The sequence below is a fragment of the Culicoides brevitarsis genome, chromosome 3, assembly GCF_036172545.1.
Source record: "Culicoides brevitarsis isolate CSIRO-B50_1 chromosome 3, AGI_CSIRO_Cbre_v1, whole genome shotgun sequence".
NCBI classification, from domain to species: domain Eukaryota; kingdom Metazoa; phylum Arthropoda; class Insecta; order Diptera; family Ceratopogonidae; genus Culicoides; species Culicoides brevitarsis.
The window spans coordinates 6,416,220-6,440,430 of NC_087087.1; the positions used below are offsets into that span (position 1 = coordinate 6,416,220).

Below are 24,211 nucleotides of genomic sequence, written 5' to 3' on the forward strand. Positions count from 1 at the left end.
TTAATTTTTTTTTGTTCTTGATTTAGTTTTCAAAACAAAACTATGTCAAATGAAAAAAAAATAAAAAAAAATACTTTTTATTTGATTTTTATAATTTTTTTTTATTTTATTTTATCTAAAAGGTTAAAATTCATAAATTAAATTCATTTTCAAAATTTTACGAAATACCATTTATTAAAAATTCGTACTTGACATCCCTAACAACGTCAAATTTTCTACCTACTGGGATCAAATTCGGAATATTTACCAAAAAAAAATCATTTGTTTCTTATTTATTTCCCTGAATTACCGATCAAAGTAGCCAATTACTGCCGGAAAATTGTCAAACCCGCAAAAAATGTCGTTCGCATTACATGCCAAATACTAAAACTACCAAAATTTAGCTAAAAATCACTCATGTTGCCTTCAACGGGGTTCGTAACTTCATCCTATTGTTCTCTATATTTCAAAAATTCTCACGAATATTTTTTTTTCAGATTATTTCGCGAGATTTTGTGTCCCTTCTTTCAAGATGAGCAATGTCCTCGTCCGTTTTGTCACTTCAAACATGCGAGAAAGGGTAAAAAATGTTAAAATTTCATACAAAAAATTTTTTAAAAATATTTTTTTCTTTGTAGATAAAATCGAGCCTGTTGCAGTTCAACAAAAACCTTCGTATTGCCCGACTCCGTTGACGTACCAACCGAGCGATGAAGGAGAAAATAAACCAAAAAAGCCAAAATTGGAGTATATTCCGCTTCCAACGTTGCGAACACAGGCCGAATACAAGCCAAAAGTCGCAGAAAATGAGGAAGAAAGTGACGAAGGGGAAGACCCGCCAATGTCTCCGATTGAGGAAGATGAACCTGTAAAGCCGGATGACGAAATTTCCGAAATTTCACAAGAAATTCCGCCTTCAGAGGGAGAAAAAAGTGAAATCCCGAAGGAAACTGACTCCCAAAACAAAGAAAATGTGGAAAATCTTCCCGCGCAACAAGTTGAAAGCACTGAAGATGACAATCAAAAGCTCTCAAATGGCGTCACTGAAGAAAAAACCGAGTTAGAAAAGGAAAAATCTTCGAAATCGTCTCACAGCAGCAAACACAAGAAGAGTTCAAGTCACAAAAGTTCCCGATCCGAGAAGAAAAGCAGCAGTAGTAGTCACAAAAGCTCGTCAAAAGACAAAAATCGAGACAAAGAACACAAAAGTAGCTCAAGTTCGAGCAAATCTTCACGTCACAAGTCCAGTAGCAGCAGCAAAGATCGTCATCATTCATCATCTTCGTCCTCAAAATCAAAATCTCACTCAAGTTCGAGCTCAAATTCGCGCAAATCGAAGCACAAAGACAAAAATCGCGATCGAAAATCCGAAGCAAAAGTCGAAAACAAGGAAAAATCGCCCGAAATTGATATTTCGCTATTGACCGACGTTGAAGTTAGTAGCGACGAAGATGCCGTAATGGAACAATGCAAAGCAATTTTCGAGAATTATCAACCGGAAGTCAATGGCGACAGCGGAAATGAAGCTCCAATGGCTCAAAATCCTTCTTCCGAGCCTGAAATTGATTCTTTGGCGAAGAAACGCGTCGCTTACGAAGGCGCAGTTACACCTCTCTTGAAAGTTCCTGCCCGCAATAAGGGACTTAACACGATGCAACAAATCTACCAACGTCAGGAAACGATCCGAAAAATGATCGAAGAGAAAAAAGCCGCAACTCCAACGTCACTGCCTCCAATTAAAGCTCGTCCGAGTATCACGCCCGTGTCAAATATGCTCGCCTTCAAATACGCCAAGGAGAAAATCGAGGCGATGCGACAACTAAAAGTACCGGAAATCGCAAAACCTTCAACTTCAACCTCGACGACGACTGTTGCTCAAACCGCGAGTAAATTTTACGGGAGACAAGCTCACGTGAGTAAAATTGATCCGGAAGCGAGAGCAGCGCCGCCAGTGCTTGAACCGACTTCCACGAAAATTTCTTATAACCTCCGGATGCAGTATTATAACATGATGGTGAAACATTGCCTCGTGATTTATCCGAGTGTCGAAGATGCGTGGGCCAGGGCGCAAACTGAGGAACTTGCGGTGCAGAAAAAATGCAATACGCCGAATATTTATAAGAGTAGTGCGTTGTTGGCGGTTAATAAGTTGAGGAAGGAGGCGATTTCGGCAGGAAATGAAAATGCTACCGATAAGTAAGTTGCTTGAAAATGTTTGAAATTTAAAGTTTTGTTGGATTTTTGAAGAAAAAATTTTAAAATGTTGTTAGAAAATTTTTAGAATTTGCATTGGGATGAAATTTTAAAATGTGCATTGGGTCAAAAAAATTTTTTTATTTTTTTTTTAATTTGAATTTTATTATTTTTTTTATAATTTTAAAATTTTTTTTTAATGTTTTTAAAGAAGTTATCATGATTTATGTTTTGAGAATTTTTTTTATTTTATTTATTTTTCATATTTTTGTTTTGCATCAATTAAATTAATTAACTTTTAAATTAATTCAATAAAATTAAAAAAAAAAAATTCAATGACTTGAAATTTAACTGAATTTAAATTTTAAAAAAATTCTTAATGTTTAAAAATTATTTTAAAAAATTTTCTGAGATTTTTTTAATATTTAGAAGAAATTTTAATCATTTTTATTTATTTTTTTTAATTAAAAAATTTATAATAATTTTGTTTTTTTTTACTTTTCTTACAAAATTATATTTTATTTTAATTAATTTTTTAATAATTTATTTTCATTTTCTTTAAAAATTGTTTTTTTTTATTTTTTTTTAATTTTTTTTTTTTAATTTTAAAAATCGAAAACTATTGAAAATAATTTTATACAATAAAAATATTTTCTGAGATTTTTTTTTCGTTTAATTTTTAAAGGAATTTTTAATTAATTTTATTTTACTTTTTTTTTATTTATTAAAATTCTTACAAAATTATTTTTTATTTTATTTAAAATAATTAAATTTTTAAATTAAAAAAAAAATTAATTAAATAAAAGTAATTCAATTTTTTATTAATTTTTATTAATATTCTTTAAATTTTTTTTGTATTTTATTTAATTTTAAAATTGAAAAAAAAATTTAAAATATGAAAAAAATATTTTCTTAGAATTTTTCATAAATTTTTTGAAAGAATTTTTAAATTAATTAATTTTGTATTTTTTAATTTTCAGAAACAAAACAGTATCTCACGATGTGATATTAGCAGGAAAACATGGACAAAACACCTCTTGGTGTGTCAATAAAAAACTGTAAGTAACTTTTCTTTCACTCTAAACCCCTTAAAAAAAATAAAATTTCAAAATTTCTTTCAGTAAAAAAGATTCCAGCCAAGTAATCGGCAACTTTGACATCATGCCAGGCGAAAAAGCCTACAACCTTGTGCTTGATTGCATTGCCACAGAAGAGCAACTTCGCACCTATGGCTATCCTCGTCCTTCCTCAAAGCCCGGCAAAGCTAAAATGTACACAGCGAAGCCTCTTCTGCCGCCAAATCGCGAAAACGAGCGTTATTGCGCGCGTTGCTCCAAAGTTTTCAGTCTCGACAAGTTTGAGGAAATTTGCATCGACGAGTGCAATTATCATCCAAAGTCGGCGGGATTTCGTCGCGGTTCTGCGGATAATTTTCATTATTGTTGTCAGTTACCGGCGGGATCTCCCGGATGTAAATACGCCAATTCGCACGTTACGGACTACGTTGACTACGACAATCTCACGGGATTTGTGCGGACAATGAAGAAGGATGAAAGTTATGTGCCCACGAAACGGGATATTTTTGCATTTGATTGTGAAATGTGTTACACGAGAACCGGGTTGGAGTTGACGCGGATAACTGTCGTGAATTTCGATGAAAAAGTCGTTTATGACTCGTTTGTGAAGCCAGATAGTGAGATTGTCGACTATAATACCACGTGAGTTTTTTTTTCAATTTTGACATTTAAAGTAGTTGAAAAATTTTTTAACAGTTCAAAAAATTAAAAATATCAAAATTTTATATAAAAATTTTAAATTTTCAAATTTGCAAAAAAAATTTTGAAATAAAAAAAAATTTTTCGTTTAAAATTTTTTTAAAATAAAAAAATTGACAGATACACTTTTGACAGCTGTCACTTTTTTAATAAAAATTAAATTTTTTGAGCATATTTTTCATATAAAAAAAATTTCAATTAAACTAAAAAAAAAAATAAAAAAAATTTCAGAAAAATTCAAATATAATTAAAAATCTGACAGCTGTCAAAAATTTAAATTAAATTAAAATTAATTATATTATTTATTTAATTATTTTTAGTTCTTTTTGATTAAACAAATTTTTTTTGAGGGTTTGAAAATGCTTAAAAATTTTAACTTCAAATTGTGTGAAAATTATTTTTTTTGAAAAAATTCGTGAATTTAAAAAATTTAAATTAAAATTAAAAAAAAATAATTTTTTTTTCAGATATTCGGGCATCACAGAAGAAACATTAGCCAATGTCAAAACCAGTATTCGCGAAGTGCAAGCAGTTTTGCTCTCCATGTTCCACGCCGACACAATTCTCATCGGACACAGTCTCGATAGCGACATGAAAGCCGTCAAACTACTGCATGACAAAGTCGTCGACACCTCAATACTCTATCCACACAAAATGGGTTTCCCCAAACGCAGGGCATTAAAGACTCTTTGCATCGAAAATTTGAAGAAAATTATTCAAGAAAACGGTAAAATTCCAAAATTGTCTCGTCTGTTTGCGAAAATATTTATTTATATTTTTTGTGTTTTTTCAGATGCGGGACACGACTCGTCAGAAGACGCTGTCGTCTGTATCCAGTTGATCAAACATTACCTTCGAAATCGAATTGTTTGAAGCAATTTTGTTTTGTTTCTAAGAGGATCACATTTTTTTTCATTAAAATTAAATTGAAATTAAATTTAAAATCTTAAATTATTCTAAATTATTTGATAGGTGCTCGAACTTTCGACAAAGAAAAAAGGGAGATAATAAATTTTTTTGTTAAAATACTTCAGAAAAAAAAAGTTTTTAATTGAAAAATTTTATCAAACTTTACTAAAGATTTAAAATTTTTGACCAAAATAATTTTTTTTAAATTTTTTAAATTATTTTAAATTTTTTAAATTTTATCAAATTTTAAGAAATTGCTCAATTTTAATTTAATTTTTAGTTAAAATTAAGTTTTAATTTTCATTAATTTGTCAAATTAATTTAATTATTATATTTTCTAATTTATTTATTTTTTTTATTAAATTATTTTAATATTTTGACAAAAAAAAATATTTTTTTTTAAATTAAATTTCAAACAATTTTTTAATCTACATATTTAATTTTATAAAAAATAATTTTGATCCAAATTAAAAAAATCTTTTTTTTTTCCTTGTGTTTATTTTTTTAATATAAAAAAAATAATTAATTTAATTAAATTAAATAAATTTATAATTAATAAATTAAATTAAATAAATTTAAAATAAATAAAATTGAAAAATTTTAAATTGAAAAAGTATTTTAAAAAAATTATAATTTTAGTCAAAAATGTTTTTAAAAAATTTTTTCGGTTCAAATTTTAACTTTAAATGAATTAAAAATTTTCATAATTTTTTTATTTTTTTAAAATTTGGAAATTTAAACGCAAAGATTTTAGTAAAAAAAAAATTCAAAATTTTTTTTTTTATTTATTTACCATTTAAAAAAAGCCTTTTTTATTTTTTCTTCCTTGATAAAAAAAAAATAAATTTTACAGAGTTTTCAATTTTTCCTGAAATTCTTTCTTCGAAGAATTAATGAAAAAAAAACAAATATTTAAATTAGAGATAAATTTTATTTCAAATCATTTTTTTTTTGTCTTTTGTCAAAAAAAATTTTTGAAGGTATACATTCAAATATAAAATCTTACACATGTGTCACTGATACAATGATTAAGCGATTACGATTTAAAAAAATAAAATCTTATCGAAAAATAATATTTTGGGTAATAATTGAACTAACTTTGGTTCATTCCATTCAAATATTTCGGTGTCGTAAAAAAATATCTAAGCAACCTAACTATAAATGCGTGTAAAAAAGTTTCCTATCTAAGCTTTTTTCCATAAATATTTAAAAAAAATAATTTTTCGAGGAAATTTAAAATTATTCCTCTTCATTTTTCTTCTCTTCAGCTAACAGTCCGTTCGTTTTGGCTTCCGTTTCTTTCTTAACATTTAATACTTTTAGCTCCTCAGCATTTGTGGTTGCTTCGACGTCAACATTTCCCTTCTTGCCAAACTGCTCGCCATCCGCAATTGTCTCGGGAAGTCTTTTGTTGAGCGTTTCCGGCAACGAAAGTGACAAAAATCCCCCCAAAAATGCAAGAGCTCCAAAAATAATCAACGGAAGTGGTTTCCAAACGTCTGAAAGAAGGATAAAATATGGCGCCATGATGCCTCCGATGCGAGCTGCGGTCGAAGCTGCTCCAAGCCCAACATTTCGGACGACAGTTGGGAATTGCTCGGCACTAAAAACGTAAATGCAACCGTAGCTGGAGGTGATTGCGAGCTTGCCGAACATCGTTAGTGCGATAAGAAGCCAATTGTGAGACTCGGGAACGACTCCGGTGAGTAAAAGCACGACGCCAGCTGTTATCATGCAACCTGAGAGAATATTGCGACGTCCCCATCGATCGAGAGTGAGGATGATAAAAGTGTAGGCGGGAATTTCAACAAATCCAGAAATGACGAAGGAGATGAGATAATGCCCGCCGAGAGAGCCTGTGTTCCAAGAGAGACCATAGTACTGTAAGAAATTTTAAAAAATTTATTTAATTTAATTTAATTTCAAAATTAATTAATTATTTTTTTTTAATTAAAAAAAAATAAAATTTAAATAATTTTTATTATTTTTTAATTTAATTAAAAATTAAAAATAAATCTGAATATAATTTAAAATTTTAAACCTATTAAAAATTCAAGAAAATATTTAATTTCATTTGTTAATTTTAATTAATTATTTTTGCTTGATTATAAAATTATTTTTAAATATTTTTTTCAAATTAAAAAAAAAAATAATGAATTTTAAAAAATTTTTAGATTTATTTTTTTTTTTTCAAATATTAAATTAAATTAAAATTGAAAATAATTTTTAAAAAAATTGAAAAAAAAAAAAAAAAAAAAAAAAAAAAAAAAAAAAATAAAAAAAATTCAAAAAAATGCAATGAAAAAATTAAGAAAAAATTAAAGACATTTGAGAATATTAAAACAATTATAATTAAATATTAAAAATTGAATTTTAAGATTTTTTTTCAATTTAATTTTTTAAAATAAAATTAATATTTGAAAATAAATTAAATTATTTTTTTTAAATTTTTTAAATAATTTAGATATTGAAATAAATTAAAAAAATTACAAATAAATTATAAATAATTTAATTTTTTTAATATTTAATAAATAAAATTAATTAAAATTTGATATCATTATTTGAATATTTTCACCAAAATTAAATTATAATTTAGTTACTCATTTATTTTAAATTTTAATTCAATTTTCTAAAATATTTAAAATTTATTTAAAAATTTCTTTTTAATTCTTTCATTGCATTTTTTTCAACTTTTGATGGTTTTTTAATTTTTTTTATTTTTTAATAAAATAAGTAAAAATTTGAGTTTAATTAAAATAATTTTAGAATTTTGTAATGTTTTCAATTTTTTTTTAAATTATATTTTTTACATTAGATATTTTTTTTAATTAATTTTATAATTTTTTTTAAATTATTTTTTTTATTTGAAAATTTTTTTAAATCAATTTTTTTATTTAAATTTTTTTTTAATTATTTTTTTTTATTTAAAATTTTTTTTTAAATTATTTTTTTTATAAAAAAAATAATTTAAAAAAAATTTATAATTTGATTTTTTTTATGCAAAATTATTATTTTAAATTGATTTTTTTTAATTAAATAAATATTTTTAAAAAATTGATTTAAAATTTTTTTGATTTATTTTTTAATTATCAAAATTATAAAAAAAAAATTAAAAAAAATAATTTAAATTAAATTTTAGTTTTTTTTAATTTGAAAATTTTTTAAAGGCAAAATTATAATTTAAAAAAATTCTTACCGTTCCAGAATTGACGAACCAATTAAAAAAAATCAGCAGCGACTTCTTCCTCAAATTGGGATATTTAAACAAATCCAGCAACGAAGGTTTACTTTCATCCTCCTGCTTTTTCTCCTGCGGCTCGATCAAGTTATCCAGCACATCTTGCGGCACTGTCACCTTATTCTCCTTCGCCGCCTTCTGAATAATTTCAATTGCCTCCTGCTTCCGATTCCTCGACAGCAACCATCTTACACTCTCCGGAATGAACCACCAATAACACATAAAAGCCAATCCGGGCAGCGTCAAGGCAATCTGCAACGTTCTCCAATCGCGGAAAAAATACGCAAACCCGGCTGTCATCATGTACCCAACGGAGAAAAACATCATGCAACAAATCCCCGCAAAAGTCCTATAACTCGGCCCAACCATTTCCATCCCAATTACATAAGCAACCAAAAAAACGCCAGAAGTTGTCGCGCCAACAATCAACCGCGAAATGGAATAAGTGATATATTCGGGCGAAATTGCCACGGCGATGCCAAAAACCACTTGAATGACCAAAGAAGCGAAAAAAATGGGAAGTCGCCCGAAGCGATCTGCCAAATCGCCGAAAATAATACTTCCGAGCATCACGCCAACCATGAAAATCGCATCGGCAGTCGCTTTGAGCCAATTTTTCGAACAAACCATATCCCATTCCGTCACCGTACTCGACAGATAAACGCTTTTGTCGTAAACCCATTTATCGCACGTGATCGATTTCGCGGCAGTTTCATTGCCATTGAGATACTCTTCGTCATACGTTGCGTCGAAATATTCGCAAGTTTCGTGTTTTTGCTTCAAAACGTTGATCGGATAGGCTAAATCCATGATATGTTTGCTGATATTGTACGTCGCATTGGAATGCTCGAAGGGAAGTTGGCATCGGTGTTCGGGGACGGCCAACAAAAATGGTCCCGCCAACTTGTGAAAGGCACACAAAATCGCCGGCAGGCATAACAGGAAGTAAATTCGCTTCTGATAACGCCCGAATTCGCCGAGATACGGAATAACAGCGTCGTAACCCATCCTAATTTCGGAGCTGTTAAAATTTTTTTATTGATTTTTTTCGTAAATTATCACAAATTGAGCACTATTGATTCAAGTTTCTTCAATTTACACTGTTCAAAGGTCAATTAGTCCATGTTTTCGGTCATTAACATGCCGAGATTGATGTCAACTGCAACGCAAAGATAAGACCGGGCCTAGTTTCGGTTCAACAAACAAAGTTGCAATCGATCATTTTTTTTTGCTCTGTTACGTTTCACTGCAGATTTGCTATTTTTATTCTAAATTGGCAAAGCAACAAGTCTTGCATTCAAATTAGATTTAATTATTTAACTATTTTTTTTTTAATTTTTTATCAGACTGTCGTTGCGAGTTGATTTTCATTACTGAAACATGCTGTTTTTTTTTCGTTTCTTGAAGCAGAGTTTAAATTTACTTCGTTTGTCGTCTCTTTCCATCCAGACACGAACACGTATGCTCAACAAATATCATGCGATTTTGTCAATGGAACGTTCGAAAATTATAAAGGGCATATCTCCTTCCAATATGAAGTGAGATGTGACTTTTATATTTTAGTAATTTTTGAATGAGAGAACGCGCAGATGTTCAAAGAAGTTTATCGGGTTGTCTCATTCACGCAAGAAGAACCTCTCTTTTGCTCAGTTGACTGCACTGAAATCCATAAAGAACGACAAACAAACGGGATTTTGTGTAAATGTGTTTCTCCGTAGAAATTATCAAGAAACGTGATTCCTGTTCCGACATGAAGAGGCATGTTGAAGAAAAAAATTGTAAACAAAAATTTTTGTAGTAAATAATTTTTTTTTAAATTTTATGCATGAGAGGATTGTGACAACAATACAAAAAGGTGAAAGACCGAGTTTTTTGAATTTTTAATGAATTTTAAAGATTTTTTAAGATTTTACGTTGACTGAATTAAAATGATGGAAAATGGGGAAAACTGAAATTGAAACATTTTTTTTTTGTATAAGAAAAGGATTTTTATACAATTTTTCGGATAGTAGAGACATTTACCACGAATCGGTTTGAAGGATTCTTTACCGGTTATCCTGGTTTCCAGCGCACTTTTCGAACACTTTTCGCACTTTCCATGATTCGTTTTCATCAAGGATTTGTTGAAAGGTTCATTTTCATGTTAAATTTAATTGAATTATTTTTTTGATGGGTGAACGTTAAGAATTTGTGGTTTTTTTGGGTAATGAAAAGTTAAAATTGTTGAAATTTTTGGTAATTTTTTAAATGGTTCGGTTAAAAGTTTTAAACGTGTGTTTACTGAGAAGATATTTTGTTGTTTATTAAAAATTAAACATTTTTAAGTTAATGTCTTAAAGTAACTTAAGCTTAAATAAAAGTCACAAAAATTTTGACTTTAGTTGAATTAAAAAATTCTTAAAAAATTTTCACAAAAATATTTCTTTTACAAACTTTGGTTGGGAATTCAAAAATAATATTAAACTTTTGACATATTTTTGTAGTATACGTTTCATATTTTTTTTTATTTTTTTTTTCAAAAAATAAATTAAATAAAATTAAAAAAATTAAAAAAATAAAATAAAAATAAATTTTCGAAAAAATTTTTTTTTTTAAATTTTTTTTTCCAAATTTTTGTTTTTTAAATTTCACATGAATTTAACATCGACTCGGTACACAAACGGGTTTATAACAAACATATACTACAATTCGAATTTGCTTTGCTAATTCAAGGTACTTTTAACTTTTACTTCAACTTAAGCTTTGTTAAAAGTCGATTAAATTTCTTTTTCGCCTAAACTTTAGTAAAAGTTAAATTTTAAGTCAGATAAGTTTTGTAAGCTTAAATTCAAGTCATTAGTTTTTGCAGCCCTGCCCTTTTTCTAATTTTTTTGTTCTAAAAAAAGGGCTGCATAAACTTATGACTTGAACTCAAGCTTACAAAAACTTTCGTAACTTAACTATTAAGTTTAAGTAAAAAAAAACATATAAATTAAAATTAAATTAAAATTGAGTAAAATATAAAGTATGTTAAAAGAGAAAAAAAAAATTTTTTTTTTTGAATTTCAACTTAAATTCTTTAAAAAAAAATATTTTTGTAAGAATTTAAAAAGAAAAAAAATGTAAATTAAGTCAATACCTATATTTTCGGATATTTTTTTGATAAAAATATTTTTTTTGAAATTTTATTAAAATATTTTAAATTTACTCAATTAATATTTTAAGTCAATTCAAATCTGTCTGTAATTCAAATAATTTTGTCTTAATTTTTTTTTATTTTTTGTCAAATTTTGAGAAAAATCTAATCAGTAAGATTGATTGACAATTTATTTAAAAAATTTTTTTTAGATTATAAGTTAGGCAAAAATAAATGGTTGAAAAATTTATTATCTTTTAGCAAAAAAAAAAAAGATAAAAATTAAACCTCATTAATTTTGTTCAAATATTTGTTATCAATACGAGAAAACAGAATTTGATACTTTCTGCAAGTAAATGTTGAACTTTAATCAAGTATCAAAAGCTATCATATTAGGATGAATTTCTCTAATATTCAAGGAACATTTCATTAGAGATTATTATGAAATTCCAAAATTTGCTGATGATAACGAAATATTTATCGTTCTTGTTCAAAACTTCAAAGTAAGTATTATTCCCATGAAAGCTTGAAACAATGCGATACTTCGTAAGATATTTCGTGTGATGGTTTTCATTCCTTTAAAGTTTATTATGGTTATAATGGTTACATTTGCCTTGATTTATTAATTTTAGGCTTAAAAGTGATCAAAAAATGACATGTAAAAAAATCAGCGTTTTTACTTCCAAACGCTGATTTTTTGTTTCATCAAATATCGACCCAATATGAACAGAAATCAACTTTAGAATGAATATTTATTCAATTTTAGGCTTAAAAGTGATCAAAAAATGACATGTAAAAAAATCAGCGTTTTTACTTCCAAACGCTGATTTTTCTGTTTCATCAAATATCGACCCAATATGAACAGAAATCAACTTTAGAATGAATATTTTTTCAATTTTAGGCTTAAAAGTGATCAAAAAATGACATGTAAAAAAATCAGCGTTTTTACTTCCAAACGCTGATTTTTTTGTTTCATCAAATATCGACCCAATATGAACAGAAATCAACTTTAGAATGAATATTTTTTCAATTTTAGGCTTAAAAGTGATCAAAAAATGACATGTAAAAAAATCAGCGTTTTTACTTCCAAACGCTGATTTTTTTGTTTCATCAAATATCGACCCAATATGAACAGAAATCAACTTTAGAATGAATATTTATTCAATTTTAGGCTTAAAAATGATCAAAAATTGACATGTAAAAAAATCAGCGTTTTTACTTCCAAACTCTGATTTTTTTGTTTCGTCAAATATCGACCCAATATGATCAGAAATCATCTGTAGAATGAATATTTATTCAATTTTAGGCTTAAAAGTGATCAAAAAATGACATGTAAAAAAATCAGCGTTTTTACTTCCAAACGCTGATTTTTTTGTTTCATCAAATATCGACCCAATATGATCAGAAATCATCTGTAGAATGAATATTTATTCAATTTTAGGCTTAAAAGTGATCAAAAAATGACATGTAAAAAAATCAGCGTTTTTACTTCCAAACGCTGATTTTTTTGTTTCGTCAAATATCGACCCAATATGATCAGAAATCATCTGTAGAATGAATATTTATTCAATTTTAGGCTTAAAAGTGATCAAAAAATGACATGTAAAAAAATCAGCGTTTTTACTTCCAAACGCTGATTTTTTTGTTTCATCAAATATCGACCCAATATGAACAGAAATCAACTTTAGAATGAATATTTATTCAATTTTAGGCTTAAAAGTGATCAAAAAATGACATGTAAAAAAATCAGCGTTTTTACTTCCAAACGCTGATTTTTTTGTTTCATCAAATATCGACCCAATATGAACAGAAATCAACTTTAGAATGAATATTTATTCAATTTTAGGCTTAAAAGTGATCAAAAAATGACATGTAAAAAAATCAGCGTTTTTACTTCCAAACGCTGATTTTTTTGTTTCATCAAATATCGACCCAATATGAACAGAAATCAACTTTAGAATGAATATTTATTCAATTTTAGGCTTAAAAGTGATCAAAAAATGACATGTAAAAAAATCAGCGTTTTTACTTCCAAACGCTGATTTTTTTTGTTTCATCAAATATCGACCCAATATGATCAGAAATCATATTTAGAATGAATATTTATTCAATTTTAGGCTTAAAAGTGATCAAAAAATGACATGTAAAAAAATCAGCGTTTTTACTTCCAAACGCTGATTTTTTTGTTTCATCAAATATCGACCCAATATGAACAGAAATCAACTTTAGAATGAATATTTATTCAATTTTAGGCTTAAAAGTGATCAAAAAATGACATGTAAAAAAATCAGCGTTTTTACTTCCAAACGCTGATTTTTTTGTTTCATCAAATATCGACCCAATATGAACAGAAATCAACTTTAGAATGAATATTTATTCAATTTTAGGCTTAAAAGTGATCAAAAAATGACATGTAAAAAAATCAGCGTTTTTACTTCCAAACGCTGATTTTTTTGTTTCATCAAATATCGACCCAATATGATCAGAAATCAACTTTAGAATGAATATTTATTCAATTTTAGGCTTAAAAGTGATCAAAAAATGACATGTAAAAAAATCAGCGTTTTTACTTCCAAACGCTGATTTTTTTGTTTCATCAAATATCGACCCAATATGAACAGAAATCAACTTTAGAATGAATATTTATTCAATTTTAGGCTTAAAAGTGATCAAAAAATGACATGTAAAAAAATCAGCGTTTTTACTTCCAAACGCTGATTTTTTTGTTTCATCAAATATCGACCCAATATGATCAGAAATCAACTTTAGAATGAATATTTATTCAATTTTAGGTTTAAAAGTGATCAAAAAATGACATGTAAAAAAATCAGCGTTTTTACTTCCAAACGCTGATTTTTTTGTTTCATCAAATATCGACCCAATATGAACAGAAATCATCTTTAGAATGAATATTTATTCAATTTTAGGCTTAAAAGTGATCAAAAAATGACATGTAAAAAAATCAGCGTTTTTACTTCCAAACGCTGATTTTTTTGTTTCATCAAATATCGACCCAATATGAACAGAAATCAACTTTAGAATGAATATTTATTCAATTTTAGGCTTAAAAATGATCAAAAATTGATTTGCAAAAAAATCAGAGTTTGATCCTCCAAACTCTGATTTTTTTTGTTTCATCAAATATCGACCCAATATGATCAGAAATCATCTTTAGAATGAATATTTATTCAATTTTAGGCTTAAAAGTGATCAAAAATTGACTTGCAAAAAAATCAGCGTTTTTACTTCCAAACGCTGATTTTTTTGTTTCATCAAATATCGACCCAATATGATCAGAAATCATCTGTAGAATGAATATTTATTCAATTTTAGGCTTAAAAGTGATCAAAAAATGACATGTAAAAAAATCAGCGTTTTTACTTCCAAACGCTGATTTTTTTGTTTCATCAAATATCGACCCAATATGAACAGAAATCAACTTTAGAATGAATATTTATTCAATTTTAGGCTTAAAAATGATCAAAAATTGATTTGCAAAAAAATCAGAGTTTGATCCTCCAAACTCTGATTTTTTTGTTTCGTCAAATATCGACCCAAAATGATCAGAAATCATCTTTAGAATGAATATTTATTCAATTTTAGGCTTAAAAGTGATCAAAAATTGACTTGCAAAAAAATCAGAGTTTTTACCTCCAAACTCTGATTTTTTTGTTTCATCAAATATCGACCCAATATGATCAGAAATCATCTGTAGAATGAATATTTATTCAATTTTAGGCTTAAAAGTGATCAAAAAATGACATGTAAAAAAATCAGCGTTTTTACTTCCAAACGCTGATTTTTTTGTTTCATCAAATATCGACCCAATATGATCAGAAATCATCTGTAGAATGAATATTTATTCAATTTTAGGCTTAAAAGTGATCAAAAAATGACTTGCAAAAAAATCAGAGTTTGAACCTCCAAACTCTGATTTTTTTGTTTCGTCAAATATCGACCCAATATGATCAGAAATCATCTGTAGAATGAATATTTATTCAATTTTAGGCTTAAAAGTGATCAAAAAATGACATGTAAAAAAATCAGCGTTTTTACTTCCAAACGCTGATTTTTTTGTTTCATCAAATATCGACCCAATATGAACAGAAATCAACTTTAGAATGAATATTTATTCAATTTTAGGCTTAAAAGTGATCAAAAAATGACATGTAAAAAAATCAGCGTTTTTACTTCCAAACGCTGATTTTTTTGTTTCATCAAATATCGACCCAATATGATCAGAAATCATCTGTAGAATGAATATTTATTCAATTTTAGGCTTAAAAGTGATCAAAAAATGACATGTAAAAAAATCAGCGTTTTTACTTCCAAACGCTGATTTTTTTGTTTCATCAAATATCGACCCAATATGATCAGAAATCATCTGTACAATGAATATTTATTCAATTTTAGGCTTAAAAGTGATCAAAAAATGACATGTAAAAAAATCAGCGTTTTTACTTCCAAACGCTGATTTTTTTGTTTCATCAAATATCGACCCAATATGAACAGAAATCATCTTTAGAATGAATATTTATTCAATTTTAGGCTTAAAAGTGATCAAAAAATGACTTGCAAAAAAATCAGAGTTTGAACCTCCAAACTCTGATTTTTTTGTTTCGTCAAATATCGACCCAATATGATCAGAAATCATCTGTAGAATGAATATTTATTCAATTTTAGGCTTAAAAGTGATCAAAAATTGACATGTAAAAAAATCAGCGTTTTTACTTCCAAACGCTGATTTTTTTGTTTCATCAAATATCGACCCAATATGAACAGAAGAAATCATCTTAGAATGAATATTTATTCAATTTTAGGCTTAAAAGTGATCAAAAAATGACATGTAAAAAAATCAGCGTTTTTACTTCCAAACGCTGATTTTTTTGTTTCATCAAATATCGACCCAATATGAACAGAAATCAACTTTAGAATGAATATTTATTCAATTTTAGGCTTAAAAGTGATCAAAAAATGACATGTAAAAAAATCAGCGTTTTTACTTCCAAACGCTGATTTTTTTGTTTCATCAAATATCGACCCAATATGAACAGAAATCAACTGTAGAATGAATATTTATTCAATTTTAGGCTTAAAAGTGATCAAAAAATGACATGTAAAAAAATCAGCGTTTTTACTTCCAAACGCTGATTTTTTTGTTTCATCAAATATCGACCCAATATGATCAGAAATCATCTGTAGAATGAATATTTATTCAATTTTAGGCTTAAAAGTGATCAAAAAATGACATGTAAAAAAATCAGCGTTTTTACTTCCAAACGCTGATTTTTTTGTTTCATCAAATATCGACCCAATATGATCAGAAATCATCTGTAGAATGAATATTTATTCAATTTTAGGCTTAAAAGTGATCAAAAAATGACATGTAAAAAAATCAGCGTTTTTACTTCCAAACGCTGATTTTTTTGTTTCATCAAATATCGACCCAATATGAACAGAAATAAACTTTAGGATGAATATTTATTCAATTTTAGGCTTAAAAGTGATCAAAAAATGACATGTAAAAAAATCAGCGTTTTTACTTCCAAACGCTGATTTTTTTGTTTCATCAAATATCGACCCAATATGAACAGAAATCATCTGTAGAATGAATATTTATTCAATTTTAGGCTTAAAAGTGATCAAAAAATGACATGTAAAAAAATCAGCGTTTTTACTTCCAAACGCTGATTTTTTTGTTTCATCAAATATCGACCCAATATGAACAGAAATCAACTTTAGAATGAATATTTATTCAATTTTAGGCTTAAAAGTGATCAAAAAATGACTTGCAAAAAAATCAGAGTTTTAAACTCCAAACTCTGATTTTTTTGTTTCATCAAATATCGACCCAATATGATCAGAAATCATCTTTAGAATGAATATTTATTCAATTTTAGGCTTAAAAACGATCAAAAAATGATTTGTAAAAAAATCAGCGTTTTTACTTCCAAACGCTGATTTTTTTGTTTCATCAAATATCGACCCAATATGATCAGAAATCATCTTTAGAATGAATATTTATTCAATTTTAGGCTTAAAAGTGATCAAAAATTGACTTGCAAAAAAATCAGCGTTTTTACTTCCAAACGCTGATTTTTTTGTTTCATCAAATATCGACCCAATATGATCCGAAATCATCTTTAGAATGAATATTTATTCAATTTTAGGCTTAAAAGTGATCAAAAAATGACATGTAAAAAAATCAGCGTTTTTACTTCCAAACGCTGATTTTTTTGTTTCATCAAATATCGACCCAATATGAACAGAAATCATCTTTAGAATGAATATTTATTCAATTTTAGGCTTAAAAGTGATCAAAAATTGACTTGCAAAAAAATCAGAGTTTGATCCTCCAAACTCTGATTTTTTTGTTTCGTCAAATATCGACCCAATATGATCAGAAATCATCTGTAGAATAAATATTTATTCAATTTTAGGCTTAAAAGTGATCAAAAAATGACATGTAAAAAAATCAAATATGATCAGAAATCATTAGAATGAATATTTATTCAATTTAAGGCATAAAACTTATCAAAAATTGACTTGTTAAAAAAAATCAGTGTTTGAACCTCCAAACTCTGATTTTTTTGTTTCGTCAAATATCGACCCAATATGATCAGAAATCATCTTTAGAATGAATATTTATTCAATTTTAGGCTTAAAAGTGATCAAAAAATGACATGTAAAAAAATCAGCGTTTTTACTTCCAAACGCTGATTTTTTTGTTTCATCAAATATCGACCCAATATAATCAGAAATCATCTGTAGAATGAATTCAATTTTAGGCTTAAAAGTGATCAAAAAATGACATGTAAAAAAATCAGCGTTTTTACTTCCAAACGCTGATTTTTTTGTTTCATCAAATATCGACCCAATATGATCAGAAATCAACTTTAGAATGAATATTTATTCAATTTTAGGCTTAAAAGTGATCAAAAAATGACATGTAAAAAAATCAGCGTTTTTACTTCCAAACGCTGATTTTTTTGTTTTGTCAAATATCGACCCAATATGCACAGAAATCATCTTTAGAATGAATATTTATTCAATTTTAGGCTTAAAAGTGATCAAAAAATGACATGTAAAAAAATCAGCGTTTTTACTTCCAAACGCTGATTTTTTTGTTTCATCAAATATCGACCCAATATGATCAGAAATCATCTGTAGAATGAATATTTATTCAATTTTAGGCTTAAAAGTGATCAAAAAATTGACATGTAAAAAAATCAGCGTTTTTACTTCCAAACGCTGATTTTTTTGTTTCATCAAATATCGACCCAATATGATCAGAAATCAACTTTAGAATGAATATTTATTCAATTTTAGGCTTAAAAGTGATCAAAAAATGACTTGCAAAAAAATCAGAGTTTGAACCTCCAAACTCTGATTTTTTTGTTTCGTCAAATATCGACCCAATATGATCAGAAATCATCTGTAGAATGAATATTTATTCAATTTTAGGCTTAAAAGTGATCAAAAAATGACATGTAAAAAAATCAGCGTTTTTACTTCCAAACGCTGATTTTTTTGTTTCATCAAATATCGACCCAATATGATCAGAAATCATCTGTAGAATGAATATTTATTCAATTTTAGGCTTAAAAGTGATCAAAAAATGACATGTAAAAAAATCAGCGTTTTTACTTCCAAACGCTGATTTTTTTGTTTCGTCAAATATCGACCCAATATGAACAGAAATCACCTTTAGAATGAATATTTATTCAATTTTAGGCTTAAAAGTGATCAAAAAATGACATGTAAAAAAATCAGCGTTTTTACTTCCAAACGCTGATTTTTTTGTTTCATCAAATATCGACCCAATATGATCAGAAATCATCTGTAGAATGAATATTTATTCAATTTTAGGCTTAAAAGTGATCAAAAAATGACATGTAAAAAAATCAGCGTTTTTACTTCCAAACGCTGATTTTTTTGTTTCATCAAATATCGACCCAATATGAACAGAAATCATCTTTAGAATGAATATTTATTCAATTTTAGGCTTAAAAGTGATCAAAAAATGACTTGCAAAAAAATCAGAGTTTGAACCTCCAAACTCTGATTTTTTTGTTTCGTCAAATATCGACCCAAAATGATCAGAAATCATCTGTAGAATGAATATTTATTCAATTTTAGGCTTAAAAGTGATCGAATAGTGGCTTGTTAAATTTATCAGCGTTTGAATTTAAAAAATCATCTTTAGAATGAATATTTTCTACTTCCTATTCAAGATTTTTCTCCAACTTCAATAAATTTACTTACCGTCTCAAAAGTTTATCCTATGTTGCTACTTTGTGTCCCAATCTGAACAGAAGCAAACTTTTTCTTTAATAAAAACTTACTTTTTTATTCACTTACATAATGTTTTAATGTACTTCATCCGCTTTGATGCACGTTTCACTCTAATCCTTTAACGTAAAACTTTTGACAAATTCCCCGAATTTATGCTTCATTTTCATTAATTAACAAAATATGTAACTTTTCACCAACCACAATTAGTCCCCTTTCGTTTTTTGATCATTAATTGACCATGACAAAAAAAAATTTACAAAAACTTTTAATTAAAAAAAAAAAAATATCTGCAAAACTTTTAAATTCCTACTAAATTTAAAAAAAATCAAATTTTATTTTTGCACTGAATCAGCTACCTTCGTATTTTTTTTAAACGAGTAAAAAAAACAAAAATACATTTATTATATTTACAAATTAAATATTTACTTAGCTGTAACCAAAACAGATGCCCCGTTTTGTACTAATTGACGTCGTCGCTGATGATTTTTTGTTTCATTTTAATAATTTTGCTCAATAAGACGGAAAATGTAACGAGACAGCTCGCAAAACGCAAAAGAAAAGTGTAAAATAATACTCACCGTGCTTTGATCCGAGGCAACATGTTGCAAAAAAAAAATCTCGATGTTGTTTATTTTTCCGATCGCAAGTCAAGCGGTGTGAGATAAGCTATAAAAAGATGAAAAAACGCAGGAATGGGAATATTATTATTTATATCTGAAGAAAAAAAGGATGAAAAAAAAAAATAATGCGGATAAGTTATGAAAAGCATAACAGTTACACATCAAAAACATTTTTCTTCGGAGATTATCTTTTTCTTTCTTCGTCTAAATTCACTCAATAAAGGATAAAGATGTAAGCGATGCCTCGTGATGTTGGCAACTTGGATGACAGGTTGCCTTCGTGCAAAAGAGCAATTTGTAAACAAAATAAGATTTAATGCGATAAAGATAATTGTTGCACGGAGAAACCCCTTCCGGTGAAAGTTTTTCGCTTCACGTTTTACCGATAAACTTTTTCAATTTTAGTTTGATTAAAAAATTTTCTCCCGAAGTGCGATTTTTGCTCTGATGGCATGTTGCATGAGGCAGGCACTTTAAGTTTTAAAACAAGAGCTAATGAAGCCAATACAGGCAAAAGTCACGAAAGTTTTCAATTTTATATCTTTTGGAATGTTTTAAAGAGGTTTTGAAAGTTTTTTTGTAATCTAAGTTTCATGACTAAAGTTTGTAAGGAAGGTAAATTGAATTAAAAATAAATTTATTACTTAACTGTATTTTTATTAATTTGTGGGTATTTTTTTATTTTTAGATTTTTATGAAATTTTGAATTTTTTAATTTAAATTTAGTTTAAAATTAAATTTTATATTTAATTAAAAATTAATTTATTTACTATTTAGTTTAATTTAATTTAATTTTTTAAATAAAAAAATAATTATATTTTATTTATTCATTTTTTTTATTCTCAGATTTTTATTAAATTTTAAATTTAATTTAAAGAAAATTTTAAATTATTAAGTTTTAATGAATAAATTTAAATTAAATAATAAAATTAATAATAAATTTTTATTTTTGACAATTAATTTTAATTGATTCATTTTTATTTAAATTATAAAGAATAAAATAAAAAATAAAATAAAAGAAACAATTGAAATTCTTTTATTTTATTTTTTATTTTATTTTTTATTTTATTTTTTTTTTATTTTTATTTTTATTTTTATTTTTCGTTGAATTAGTTAAAAAAATTTTAAAAATTAAAAAAGCAAAAAATTTTAATTTTAAAAAAAATTTTAAAAATATTTATTAAAAATTTTTAAGAAAAAAATATTGTTAAATTTTAATTTAAAATTAATAAATCTTACCTGAATTTTCACAAATTTCCTCAAAATAATTTTTAGACGTAAATCCTTCATAGAACCCCATTTTTCCATGAAAATCTTAGAAATGCATTGAAAACTTTGTAAGTGTTTGTATACTTTGTGAAAAGTTTGAATAGTTTCCCAAGTAAGTGTGAACCGATTAGAAGAATGTTTTTCAGAAAAGAAAATAGATGAAACAAAATGTAATGTTTCTCGTTATTCTCCATTAAAAACGAAGCAACTTTTGACTTTATGACACGTTCAGCCCTTTTCCTGTATTTTTCCGAGACATTTTATTAGTTGATGTTTCGCAAAGTAAATAAAAAAAAAGTTTCTTGTTGTGACATTTTGCTAAACTTTCTATTTATTTTCTGACTTGCACCTAAATAACAAGCCACCTGTTGCACCGTAATAATAATCTGTCGTAAAAACTGAAAAACAATAAAAATCTCATCAAATTTAATTTTCATCTCCTCGGATTTGTCGCACGGAATAAAATGGAAGAATAAGTACAGCCACAAAATAAATCATAAATTTTTGCCAAACCCCAGGTGTGTGATTCGCAGCGGCGTGTCATTTCGTGTGTAAAAAAGTAATAATAAAAAACAAACAAAAAATTTTTGGTTTAGAGACAATGCGATAAAAAAAAAGTGACGAATTCACGTCAAAAATGTCACAAACAAATATTTGCGCTGGAATTCCGTGAAAAAAATTATTTTAATAATTTGTATTCATTATCAAGACAAAAAGTGAATTTTTATCATTTTTATCGTTCTTTTATTTGCAAAGATTTTTCTTTTGTGACTAACTCTCGAGGCATGTTTTGAACGCAGCTTGAATATTTAATTTTTTCTAATTAATTATTTCAAGGAAAAAAATAATTTTCGAGTTTTGTAGAACTAATTACTGAAGGCATTTTCTAATTATCAAATTACCAAATTTTTTATCTTTAAAACTTATATTAATTTTTTAAAAATTTATTTTAAATAATATTTGATTTAATTTTAATATAATTTTTATTGAATTTTAATTTAACTTTAATTTAATTTTAATTTAATTTTAATTTAATTTCAATTTAATTTTAATTTAATTTCAATTTAATTTTAATTTAATTTTAATTTAATTTTAATTTAATTTTAATTTAATTTTAATTTAATTTTAATTTAATTTTAATTTAATTTTAATTTAATTTTAATTTAATTTTAATTTAATTTTAATTTAATTTAATTTTAATTTAATTTTAATTTTAATTTAATTTTAAATTAATTTTAATTTAATTTTAATTTAATTTTAATTTAATTTTAATTTTAGCTAAATTAATATATTTTTTAAATTTTATTTTAAATTAAATTTAACTTAAACCACGTGACTTTACCCAATGCAAATTTTGAAATTTCAATCATTTTTTTTTTTAAATTATTCCAATGAACATTCTAAATTTTCTTCTATTGGAAATAATTTAAATTTTGACCCATTTCACATTTAAAAATTTTATCCCGATGCACAATTTAAAATTTTTAACCACGTGGTTTTTTTAAATTTAATTCATATAGCTTAGTTTAGATTCAAAGATAACTTAAAAATTTTCGAATTCAGTAGATTAAAGTTACCTTTAAATATTCCTCGAGAGGAAAAGCTTTAATTTTCATTAACAAAATTGAGCTTAATTGAAATTTCATACACAATAGACAATAATTAACCTATCTTCCGTTCTGCAGCTGCACGTGAAAAGTACAACGATAAACTATAACAAACGATGTCAATTAACTATGATATATACAACAAAACACCAAACTTTATCGTTATCAAATGCAAAATTTTCCCATATTAAATTTTGCACAATTTCTCCCATAATTAATGTTGGAATTTTCATTCATTTTTCATCTCCAAATCAATATTAATGAAAGTGAAAAAATTATTTGATTTTTTTTTGTGAAATTTTTGATAAGGTTACAACTTTTTATCAAAATATTTAATTTAAATTCCTGTTTGTCTCAAATTTTGTCAATGACAGTTCCTTTTATTTTCAATAATTTCAATCAAAGATCTTCGAAAAGAGACAAAAGATGGAATGTGAGTGAAGGACATATTTATTTACCGTAAATGGGCAATTATGTGTGAATAATCGGGTGTCATAAGTGATGTGAAAATGTTCAAAGTCTACGAATTTCTTGACTATGTAAAAATTTTATGTTTCGAAAAACTAAAAAAAAATGAATTTGAATTATTTTTAATGGACCCGTGAACTTCGTTCTACCCAAAAAAGATTTTGAAACCCTAAAAGTATGCAATTAATATCACAAAAAATAAAAAAAAAATTATTAATAAATAAAATAAAAAATCAAATAAAAATTAAATTAAGTTTTAATTAAATTTAAATTAAATTAATAAAAACTTAAAATTAAATTAATAAAATTAATTAATCTGAATTAATTTGAAATGATTTTAATAAAATTAAAAAAAAAATTTAAATTTTAAATTATATTTTCTTTTTTTGCACTTTCTTAACAAAATTGATGCAGAAGTAGGAAGAAGAAAAATATTTATCTTTAAAAGATATGCAGATATTTTTTAGTTTTTATCTTTTTTTATGGTCGAACTCTTAAAATACCAATCGCTTTATTGAACAATGACCTACTTTTGTGGTTTTCTATTTTTATAAAAAAAGATAAAAAAAATCTTTGAAAGCTTTCCTTTTTATTTTATCTCCATTGATAAAAGTAGCTTAGATAAACTCTTCATACCGCCATCATGGGATGAATGTCCCTTTCATAAATTTTTAAATAAAATCTCTTTCCATTTACTTTGAAGTAAAAATTCTTAGCCACGAACCAAACCAAACTCACTTTAA

General features: G+C 26.2%; 2 protein-coding genes across 3 annotated transcripts; one reads left to right on the plus strand and one right to left on the minus strand.

Moving 5' to 3' along the window:
• Positions 1-267: 267 nt before the first annotated feature.
• LOC134834081 (RNA exonuclease 1 homolog) lies at positions 268-4,984 on the plus strand. 2 transcript variants are annotated; one of them, XM_063848618.1, is made up of 8 exons: positions 268-413; positions 477-559; positions 618-2,175; positions 3,153-3,230; positions 3,294-3,890; positions 4,415-4,674; positions 4,741-4,857; positions 4,892-4,984. In XM_063848618.1, exons 1-7 carry the CDS (start codon positions 397-399, stop codon positions 4,818-4,820), a joined length of 2,673 nt encoding a protein of 890 aa, XP_063704688.1. In that variant the 5' UTR covers positions 268-396; the 3' UTR covers positions 4,821-4,857; positions 4,892-4,984. The 2 variants fall into 2 exon arrangements, with proteins under 2 accessions (XP_063704688.1, XP_063704687.1); XM_063848617.1 differs by having other exon boundaries at positions 4,741-4,972.
• Positions 4,985-5,814: 830 nt separating this feature from the next.
• LOC134833139 (organic cation transporter protein) lies at positions 5,815-9,456 on the minus strand. The gene is made up of 2 exons (XM_063847365.1): positions 8,053-9,456; positions 5,815-6,737 (listed from the first exon to the last, which is right to left on the minus strand). Exons 1-2 carry the CDS (start codon positions 9,100-9,102, stop codon positions 6,096-6,098), a joined length of 1,692 nt encoding a protein of 563 aa, XP_063703435.1. The 5' UTR covers positions 9,103-9,456; the 3' UTR covers positions 5,815-6,095.
• Positions 9,457-24,211: the final 14,755 nt, after the last annotated feature.

Bases quoted from the DNA above. Each gene is read 5' to 3' on its own strand.
- LOC134834081 (XM_063848618.1), top strand. The intron at 560-617 runs GTAAAAAATGTT...TTTTCTTTGTAG, and splicing joins CTTCAAACATGCGAGAAAGG to ATAAAATCGAGCCTGTTGCA. The intron at 4,675-4,740 runs GTAAAATTCCAA...GTGTTTTTTCAG, and splicing joins GAAAATTATTCAAGAAAACG to ATGCGGGACACGACTCGTCA.
- LOC134833139 (XM_063847365.1), bottom strand. From the start codon at position 9,102: ATGGGTTACGACGCTGTTATTCCGTATCTCGGCGAATTCGGGCGTTAT. The intron at 6,738-8,052 runs GTAAGAATTTTT...AATTTCTTACAG, and splicing joins GGTTCGTCAATTCTGGAACG to TACTATGGTCTCTCTTGGAA.